The sequence below is a fragment of the Panicum virgatum genome, chromosome 2K (assembly GCF_016808335.1).
Source record: "Panicum virgatum strain AP13 chromosome 2K, P.virgatum_v5, whole genome shotgun sequence".
Classification (NCBI taxonomy): domain Eukaryota; kingdom Viridiplantae; phylum Streptophyta; class Magnoliopsida; order Poales; family Poaceae; genus Panicum; species Panicum virgatum.
The window spans coordinates 65,273,359-65,284,399 of NC_053137.1; the positions used below are offsets into that span (position 1 = coordinate 65,273,359).

The window sequence follows — 11,041 nt, forward strand, 5'->3', positions numbered from 1 at the left end:
CATGAAATTATCTTGTCGCGTGCACATGCCACTGCAATTAGTTGTTTATGTTTTCAGTTGAGAGCTTGACTCTGTGTGTCATAACTTTTACCATTAATTTGCAGTTGTAGCCGGGAATCTATGAAATCTTTGAACTTGTTCTTAATATTTTCGGAGCTTTTCATGTCACCAGAATACTAAAAAGCACATATTTAATTAATATAACGATAAGAAATAAGAACTAAGAAATGCATTACATAATGTGAACCATTAAATTTTACATCATAATACAATGATAATGAAACACACATCACACATGCAGTGGCATGGCAGAACCCGTTGCAAACTACGATAAATAGATTCTGGACTAACCTAACATGCCTTAGGTAATTTAAAAAAAAACACTACAAACACAACGATGCAGCATGTCACTAGCACTAGGGGAGTCCTAGTAGTCGTACCCCCACGTAGCAAACTGCGTTGAGCCTTCTCCGCAGTATCCTCATTCCCTCTATACTCCCACTCCTGATTTCGTACGTCTTCTGCGACATGACTGCCAAAACCATGCTCCTTCCACTTTTTTGGCAATGAGTACTGCTCGTCATCAGATGAGCCCTCATATTCTTCCATCTCTATTGCGGTTTGGTCTTCTGCCTCCATCTCGTCCACAATGCTATATATCCTCTCTCCCTCATCAGCAAGGCCCTGCGGTCCCATGTTTTGGTTCTCTATCTCTTCTGACTCATCTTGCTCAACATAATTGGTCTCTCCTCGAATACTCGGAGTTGCTTGATCTGCACCATTGTAACACCCCAGGTGTTAATCACCTGTAGTTAAGGTTAATCATGTGTTGGTATCGTCATTAACACTAACTGTGCATGCATAAAATATTTTTAATTACATTTTTGTTAGCTTGTTAACAAATGAAATGATGACTAATTTTCAAATCCAATCAAACATGCTTTAAAAATAACTTTTAAATTCTTGCTCAATTAAACTTTTGCCTAAAAACAAAGTTGTAGAGTTTGGAATGGTGAAAATCTTTTGTGTTTATGTTTTTTTTCAAGTTTCAGTACAAAATTTGAAGAAAACTTTTAGTTTAGCTGTGAATAGGACATTAATGCTTTGGTTTTAACATTTCAAATTTTAAACCATGATTTGATTTTCAAATGAAGTTTTACCTAAAATAAAAGTTGGAGGAAATCAAATTTTGAACAATTTTCATTCTTGGAAATTTTTTAGTTTCTATATGAAGTTTTGAGTTTTGGACGGTCAAAATCGAGCTAAGTTTCGTTGAATCATTTCCTCTCTACTCTCCCCCTCCCCTGTTCTTTCCCGTCGAGCAGAGGCCGCCGACGCTGATATTTTCATCGGCAATTCCACGCGTCGACGTTCCTTTCATCACCGCTTAAGCCATCCGTCGAGGCCGATTTCGTTTTTGCCTCTCCACCATTGCACCTCAGAGCCGAGCTCCTCTTCTCCTTGTCGCTCAGCAACGCCGCCGCCCGCCGTTGCTCGCCGTCGAGCCACCTCCACGTGGAGCCCCCTCCTCCGCTCTTCCTCGCCCCCAACCCAACCCCTAGTGAGCTTCTTCTCGACGTTCCGCAGCTCCTCGGCCCGGCCATCGCCACCCAGACCCACCGGAGCGCCGCCTCTGACACCCATCAGCGCCGCCGCCCCCTGCTCGCCATGGAGCTCCACCCTCCGGCCCTCTTCCTCCCAAACCGAGCCCGCAACGAGCTTCCTCACGCCCCACCGGTGCTCCTCGACCCGAGCCCACCCCGAATCGGCCACCGGAACCTCGCCGTTGCCGAGCAGACCCGCCGCCGGCCGCCGCGGACAGGCCTCCTCCGGGCACCTCCTCGCGCTCCAAACCCCTCTACAGGTTCGCGCCGACCTCCTCTTCTTTTTCCCCCTCTTTCCCCTCGCCGCCGGTGAGCATCGTCGCCGGAAATCGAGCTCCCGTGCGCTCCTCTGTTCCAAATCGCGACCAGGGACTTCGGGCAACAATTGACAAAAGTCCAGGGGGTTTTCTGCACAGATATAGACTCATATGAATAGTGCTGCGAAGGGCTCTTTTGTAATAAATTGGCTGAAACTTTGAAAGATCATAGAAAATCGTAGAAGTATCAGAAAAATTCAAACTAAAATTTGTTGGATTCCTTGTTCTAAGATCTACAACTTTCCTTACAGGTTGATCTTCAGTTTCTAAATAGTTTTTGCTCTAGTTTAAATGTTAGTTTAAGTGGTTGCAAGTTTTGAAAATGCTTAGTAAATAGTAGAAAAATGGTAAAAAGGTAAAACTAGTTGGGTTAGCGTTGTTTTGACATGTATAACTTAGGAAAAATATTTAACATGCTGGTTGTTTAATGTTTCTGTGATGTTTTGATTTAATCATGAATAATGCTTGTTTACGCTTGTCTTTTTAACATCTGCAGTTTTGGAAGTCGAAAAATTATGAAATTTATGTAGTAGTGTGATCTTGGCATGCTTCATTCACTGTAAAAACTTCAGAACCAGAAGCTATGTGCATGTTTGTAAATCTATTTTTGTTCTGTTTGTCTTGCTAGGGCTAAATTAAATGTTTTCTGTTGTCAATAAATGTTGGCAAAATATTGTTGCATGCTTTAGCAATAGATCATCATGCTGGTAAATTTTGGTTGCTAGATCATGTCCTCAAGTTAAGTTTTTGCATTTGTTTAGTTCTAGCTATATCTTTCACTTTCCAAAAATATTGCTAAGCCATTCTTTTCTGCATGGTTCAATACATCAAGTATGTCATTTTTGGGTGAATCATGTTAAATCTTGTTTGACTAGACATGTTTGGCAATTTCTTATTGGTGAGTGCTTGCAATGATTTGAGTTAAGTTAACTTGTATGTCATGTTGGGGTTAAATTTAATTACCTCCTGTTATCAATAAATGCTGGAAAATCATGGTTGCTTGTTAATTCCAACAATATAAGTTATGTTCACCTCGCGAGAACTAGTTCATGGGTTGCTTGTATTTATTTTACTTTTATGCCTTTTTGGTTAAATAAAGTATTCTTTCTTGCTTTATATCCTTACTTAGCTTTTTCTAAGTAAGCTAGTAATGCTTTTTAGTAGGAAACACTTCAGACTAAAATAAATTGAACCTGAATTCTCTTATTGCAGCACCAACCCAGTTGCCTTTTGAGTTTGTTTGTTGTGTTTACTCGATAAATGATTGCCCAGTCATGTCTTTCCTTTAATTGCATTGCATTTGCATCGTTGCATATCATCTAGGTACCCTAAATGTGCGACACTGGAACCGGAGGGCAATGTTGAAGCCGAGCCAGAAGATGATGCACGGGTGGACCAATCCAGAAGACAGAAGGACCGACTGGAGTGCATGCTTGGACTGGGATGATGTCAAGCCGGTGCAAGACTACAAGCTAACTAACTGACTTTGTGTCAAACCCAGGCAAGCCCCGGAGCATAACCCTTAATTTGAGTATTCAATGTTTATTTAAGTATTTGTGCATTTACGTTTTTAGGAGTTGTATGGAATCCTAGTATGCATGTTTTTCCTTAGGTACCTATGAGTCTATACTAGTATACATGTGTCGTTAGTATTGCCATGCTTAACTAGGATCCGGTAGAAGTCGAGTGATTGCTGTCACTCGCGAGCTATAGGTTTCTGTTACTTATGGCAACGTGGCTTGAGAATGAATCAATGATGAAAGAGAAATGGAGACCGGGCAGAGATGATTTTGGTTTTGGATATGGAATGGAGGGAAAGTAAGCCTCCGCCTGTGTCGATTGAGGACCGTACCGTTGTTGGCCCTACTGACCGAGTTTGAACAGTACTAACCACATGCCGGAAGTAGGATGTAAGGATCGATGGACCAAGAGGGGGGTGAATTGGGCCTTTTTCAAAATTCTAAAACAAATAAACCAACCTTAACCTATGCAAAGCTAGTAAGGCTCAATTCACCAACCGGCTAACAAAGCAAACTACACAAGCTAACAAAGATATGAAACTAAGCAAGGTAGAGCTAAGCTATGATCTCTAAGGTCAAGCACATGAATATTTACATGAAAGTAAGTGCTTGAAAGTAAAGAGTGGGCAAGAGACAACCGGATTTTTTTCCGTGGTGTCGATGTGTTGGCACACACCCCTAATCCACGTTGTGACACTCACTAAGAGTCTTGTCACCTCCCATGTCACCGAGACTTGGGCGCTCACTAAGAGTCTCCGTTCACCATCCCGGCGTGGTGGAGCTCAAGTCACGTACAATCTTCTTCTCCGGGCTCCCACAATCCTTGGCAAGCTCCGCGAGAAACACCTCGATCACCAAGATCGCCTAGGTGAAGCCAATCACCAAGAGTAACAAGCTAGGGCCTTCACTTGAGCAAGAACCGATCACCAAGAACGGATGCACACAAGCTTCTCTCTACTCAAGTCCTTAGTCTTGCTTCTTGATTGATTGAATGAATAAATATGTGAAAGATGAAGCTCAAAGGTGGCTCTCAACAATGTATGAGTGTATGAACACAGTGTTCTGGTGTTAAGAGTAGGCAAAATGACCCATTGGAGGGGTATATATAGGCAGCTCACACGGATAGAGCCGTTGGAGAAAAAGCTGTCAGAATACTGCGTAGCGCCGGTTAATCCGACGTCCCCACAAAAGTCATCGTCGGTTCAACCGATGAATGTAAACTGCCCCTTCTGAAAACTAGCCGTTGCAACTTGGGCAGATTAACCGACGTATCATCGGTTTAACCGGTGAGTGTAGTTGTCCACTGATCAACTGAAAAACCAAGTCTCTGGACAACTGCACCGACGTTAACTCAAACTTATCGTCGGTTTAACCGGTGAGTACAACTTCTGAAATCCTTGAAAAAACCATCTCACTGGTCAACTGCACCGACGTCTTGATTCAAACAGCGTCGGTTTAACCGGTGTATAGAACCTTGAAACACCCTGGAAAAACCAACTCTGGACTAATGCACCGACGTTAAATTCAAACACGTCGGTTTAACCGATGTATTGACTTGTCCAGACTCTGCTGACTTCGTTTAACCGACGTATAGAAAAATGAAAGCGTCGGTTAAACCGGTGTTAAAGACTTTTTCTGATTTTGCCTTTTTCTAATTTTGCCTTTTCTGATTTGAGTCTTGAATGAAATCCAAATATTGTTGAGATATAAGTTGAAAACCACTTATTTGAACTTCTAGGAACCTGAGTGACCATAGTGTGCATCCATTTTCAAATGACCACGTCCATGCTCAAGTTACTTGGCCTTAACCCCTCTTAATAGTGCGATCACTAAAAAACTATAAAACCTATACTAGCCTAAGTGTCCTTCTCAACCTTATGACACTTAGGACTAGAAAGATCTTTAGTCTTGACATACAAATGAGTTGAATACCGAGATCGCCTTTTTGAATAATGAAATTGAGGGGCCTCTTTTGACATATGACCAAATGAGCGATAATGATCTATTAAGCTGCACAAACTCATTAGTCACAATAATGGTTGTCATTAATCACCGAAACATACCTTGAGGGCCTAGATGCTTACATAGGAGGTAGTCGAAATCGGTAAACTAATTACCTGAATTGCAACGATACTTTGAATCGCGACCTGCTACTCTGGGAGTGGAATGATGGCGGGTGTTGGAGTGTATGTCGCCTCCGGGTTCTCTGGGAGTTCGCCGTGAGGGACCCTTCACCCGGGTTTTGGCAGGCGTGGTTCAGACGTCGGGGTGATGATGGGAACAGTTGACATGTGTGGTCCGGCGTGGCTGCACGTGTCGTGTGAGTTAGGTCCACCTTGCAAGGTTAAATCGGATCGATTCGCCGTCTCTCTCGGTTAAGAGAACCTTGGTCACTGCGTCACATCGTAGTAAAAGATTGAAATGAGATTGGAAAGTTGAGATTATGAGATATGACTGTGGCACTCTAAAAAAAGATAATGTGATCAACCATGCGTGCTCTAGATATTCAGACAAACCTAGTTGGTGTTTGTATGATAAATTTGAGCTAAAATATTGAAAGTAAGGATCCACTATTATTAGTTTTTCAGCAAAACAAACCCAGAGCCAAAAGCCTGCATGTATAGGAGTCGGCTAAGTATATACCATAGTCGGGTAAGTCTTGCTGAGTATTAGTATACTCAGGGTTTGTTGTTATTCTATTTTCAGGTAGCTGCTGCTGGTTAGAGCTAACCAGGATTCACATCGGTGGGCTCGATGTGACGTCCTCACGTCATCGTAGTTATCGTGGTTTTTAAACTAAACTTCTATTTAAATTCCGCTGCATGTTGAACTCTGATAATTTGTTTAAAACTCTTTTTGTAAAGCTCTGCTTTGCAAATTAAATTTGAGAATTTTTGTCTGCTTGTAATCATGTGTGCTCACCTTCGGGTGAGACTTCCGGTGTTTTCGATCCTTAACCCAGCAGGCTGCCGGATTACACCGTTTTAAGTATGCGGTGGCTTGATTGATACTTAAAATAATAGTTAGCGCACTTAAGCCGGATTAATTTGGGCGGTGCTGCAACAACCATGTTGGATTTCATTTTGTATCTTCTCCCAGATTTGAATAAGAATGGCCAGAGGCCACCCACGCTCTAGAGCTGCTTGCATGTACTTCTGCCAGTCATCAGTGCTGTGTATCATCATCAATTCCCATAAATCACTTTCTACCTCCCAATTAACAAGAGACTGGACGGTCATCACATGTGTCAACGGATCAACACGGAACCCACGCTGCAGCCACTTACATATGGAACCAAAACTCCTTTCTAGAGGTTTATCTATGGCGCTAGATGTGCACTTAAAGGCAGGAATGTCTACTCCATTTGGGCCATACAAAACATTGTAGTCATCATAAAATACTTGAAACTGCATCTTACTCGACATATCTGTATATCACAGAATACTTATCGAGTATACTCTTTACTTCACTACCTTATTCAATAATCCGTAAAAACTAAGTATGGAATTCAACTACAACGTATAAGTATTCATAACTACGTGATGACACTCAAATTCTATACTGCATATGCCAAATTCTATTCTAAATCGTAATTAATTTATAAATATGTCTCTAATAGTACTGCAATAGTAATAATAAATGTGTAGTACTAATTTTCTAAACTAATTTACTACGTAACTAAAAACTAAAGTACCATTAAACTCATACTTAAATGGTTCTACTATAGCACTAATTAAATTAAATTAATCTACAATACCAATGAAAAAATACATAAACTAAATGTACTAACCTGCAGATCACAAGTGCGGAATCCGGCAAGACTTCGTCGCTTCCCTTCTCCTCACCCCTCTCTTTTTTTCTGGATTTTTGGTGGAATTTTTGGGCTCAAATGAGAAAGAAATAGAGGTAGAATGCTTATATAGGGGAGCAAGCCCTGGTCACCCGAGGGGGAGGGGGGGCGACAGGCCCCCCTGTCGCCGGGGGGACAGGCCCCCCCTGTCGTGCCTGTGGACGGGGCCCACCGGTCGTCCGAGGGGGGCGACCCCCTGTCGCCCGTTGGGGTGGGAGCCACAGGCCCCCTTTATTTTTTTTCGGCCAGGGACCTCGTTGTAAATTTAAAGAAAAAAATTACATCTAGGGTCTGTCGCCCCCCATAGGGCGACCGGGGTAGTTTTGAAATTTTTTAAAACGGACATATATTTTTGAAATTTTGATTTTTTTTAAATATAAAAAAGAAAAAAGCGCCTGATGAAGGCGTATGATGGGCCTGATTTTTAATGGATAAAGGGCCTCCCAAATCTTGGCCCATAAAATGAAATCCTAGGCAACACGAGAGGCTTGCTGATTTCCGCCGACCAAATACATCGGGCAGTGACCTCGACGCTGACGGCTCGAGGGGACTCGAGCACGCGGCACGCCGCCAGTTCCCCCACGAGACCAACCCTGCGCCCTCGCGTGCGGCCGCGCCGCGTTGCCGCCGGCCGCCGCCCGAGCGCGCCTCCGCCCGCCCCCTTCGACTCCTGCGGCTCCTACTGGTGCTGGCCTTCTCTGGCCTCTGGGCGGGCTCGCGCTTCCCGCTGGCTGACGGCGCCCCGTGCGGCTGCGCCCTGACACCACCTCCGCGGCCTGCTCCGTCAGCATCCCGCAGCCCCGCATCGGCCTACACCCGTGGCCCTTCGCCCGGCCACCCCGAGCGGCAGGGGCCACGGGCAACTGCCGCAGCAGGCAGCAGCCATTGGTCGATTGTAATTCCCTACTGTGTACTTCTTTCTCGCATTCTGTTTCATGATTCCATCTCAATTTCACTTCTGAATTCAAACATTAAGTGATTAATTGAATAGTTGGTGCATCCATTTGTATTGTTGTTGTGTGTTGTCATGAAGTTTAGCTCTCTATTAAGTGATTAATTAATTGTAATATTCGTGTTCTGAACTAATTTGTTGATTTGAACGTATTATAGGACCTTTTTAATTATGTTATTGTAAATTTGGTGACCGTATTGTTATTAAGTGCTATTAGATTATACTGGATTGTGCTTTGAATTTTTTTGACAGGCCTATCCTAGTTTCAAATCCTTGGTCCGCCATTGATTGCACTCCGATGTTGCAAGTCTCAATTTTTTCAGTGTTCATTTTCTTAAGCGTTCCTGTTCTGTCATTTGCAGTAGCGCTAGCGTTCCGCTCTTCTGGGTATTGGGCTATTAGCAGTCTGTTTGGTGCCGATGAGCAAGAAGAGGAAGTCCCTGAAACCAGCCAAATCGTTGAGAGATGCTGAAGAAGTGTACACGCTTTGTCTTATTATAATATTATTAACTTTTCTCTTGGTTATGATCTGTGATGCTTTCATCTGATTCTCACGGTGCTAATTCACTTGTGCACTTTCGTTATGCAGACTAACTTCAGATTACATTGCAGGAGACGCTCTTGATGACCTATTGTCGAAACTTGTCAGGTAACACTTGTTTTCACCCCTTCCCTGCTGCTTCATTAGTTACATTCAGAAAGGCCTAAAAGGTATTCTTCTCTAGGAGTGTGGAGGTTGCAAAGGTTTCTAGGGGAGGTTTACCAGAAAAGATATGGATGAAGGTATTGTTATCCTTACTTGGCTTCACTACATTTTGCCATTGTTAATGGCAGTCTGTTCTGTTCTCTTGTCTCCTGAGCAAGCTCAGTAGATTCTGTTTTTTTTTTTCCTTTTGCACTTATGCCATTTTGCTGCTGCAGAAACAATTTGCTATCGGGGTCAATGACGTGACAAGGGTTCTTGAGCGAATGCCTCCGGCTACTGCCACTAATTCTACTCATAGTTCTACTGAAGCACAAACTGTCTCAGGTCGGCGTAGAGCTCCTTTGGTGCCACTGCAGGTTAGTTTTATTTCCTAGTTTGCCTTCATAAGAAACCCACCTATGAAATTGGAGCCTCTTAATTTCTTATGCTTATATATTAGGTGCAAAAAGATGTGAAATTGCAGAATATTTGTGTCTAATTCCATTGTTTTTTGCTCTTTTCTTTTAGTGAAGACAAAGACATCAGTGCCTTTCTGCTTCCCTAGGAAATTTTCCTGGACTTTGGCCACTTTGAACTTTTTTTGTTGCATACTGTGATGTTAAGCCTTAATAATAAATTATCACATCAAATATATGACGTCTTCACACATTTTCATCTGTACTGTACTGTTTTATTTCTACATCATTAGCTTATTCTCTTTCACTCTGTGGGCAACAATTAAATGAGTCAAGGATATTGGTGAACTTGTTCAGTCAAGTACAAAGATGGACAATTTCAACTTTCAAGTGTTACATACATCTTTGACAACAATTTAAATGAGGAACTCTGAAGCTGACAAATATGTCTCATTTTATAATACAACAATGCAGGCTGTCCTTGTTGCAGCCGATTGCAATCCCAAGTGGTTAACAAAACATATACCAACCCTGGCATCTACAAGGCAGGTTCCCGTACTCTGCATCAAGGACAACAAAGGAGGCTCAGTGAGGTTGGGTCATGTGGTGAATATCAGAACAACACTTGCCATTGGAGTAAAGGTCAGCTTGTTTTCTTCTCATTGATTCCAATATGCTTTACTGTCTAGGAAGTATTCATGAGACTGGTGTTCAAATGCATGTTAGGCTGGAGACAGCATGGTCAACAAGACTATCGACGAGGTCCTGGATTGTAGTAAGCAATGAACCATAAATTATCTCTGGGAGCAGCAAATGATGGATAAAAAAGTTTGAATTCCTCGGCATGCAACAGTTCCAGATCATCTGAGAGATGGGTTAACATCTGACATAGAAGAAGTTTTAGAAGGGGGTAAACGATTCTACCAGATAGTGGCAAGATCAATTTTCTTACACTGATACTCGGAGAAACCTTTCCACCAATACCCATGGGGAATAGGCGTACAACTCTGTTTGAACGGATTGCAAAGATATTTGTGCATTGCATGCCCATTGTGATCTTAGATTGTCGAGCGCCTATGTTCTTCTCTGTTACCAACAATAGTTGATAATGTTGGCATAATTGTAATTTTGAATGTTTAATGTGTCAAGTTCTTGAGACACCACAGCACCTGTTCATTTTGTTGCAGTTGCCTCCCCCCCCCCCCCCCCCCCCCCCTTCATCCACAAACATCTGTATTGGCACTTTTCTTTAGTTATCAAACTTAAAGTTGAACCACCCATGAAGTATTCAAGCAATCAGTTCGAGCTCGATATTACACATGTTCAAGAATATGTCACTTTGAACAAGACTCGTAAATACGCAACTTCGACGGCTTGACCATTCATTAACCCATCCCAAAACACTGGCCTTCTAGCGAGGACTTATGGGTAGGCATGCGTGTTCACACGCACAATACACAGGACTACAACCATGGATGTCAGATGCTCATGGGTACAAGTATGAAATAGTATTAACCCATCCCAAAACAAGGAATTGGCAACAATAGTGTAAGACGCCAAGTATCTCTTCATTTTACCAAAAGCATGGGCTTAATTAGAGCTAGGTAGCACTCGTGGAGCTTGATGTCCATCTGCAGCCTGAACTCTGAAAAGTAGTGTGGGCGTGGCCCTCGTCTCGTCGAAGCTGTCGGTGCGCA

General features: G+C 42.7%; 1 protein-coding gene across 1 annotated transcript; it reads left to right on the forward strand.

Moving 5' to 3' along the window:
- The first annotated feature begins 7,842 nt into the window (after nucleotides 1-7,842).
- LOC120694621 lies at nucleotides 7,843-10,509 on the forward strand. The gene is made up of 7 exons (XM_039977803.1): nucleotides 7,843-8,186; nucleotides 8,606-8,721; nucleotides 8,833-8,892; nucleotides 8,969-9,026; nucleotides 9,165-9,305; nucleotides 9,819-9,986; nucleotides 10,071-10,509. The coding sequence occupies exons 2-7, from the start codon at nucleotides 8,663-8,665 to the stop codon at nucleotides 10,128-10,130; spliced, it is 546 nt and encodes a 181-aa protein (XP_039833737.1). The 5' UTR covers nucleotides 7,843-8,186; nucleotides 8,606-8,662; the 3' UTR covers nucleotides 10,131-10,509.
- Nucleotides 10,510-11,041: the final 532 nt, after the last annotated feature.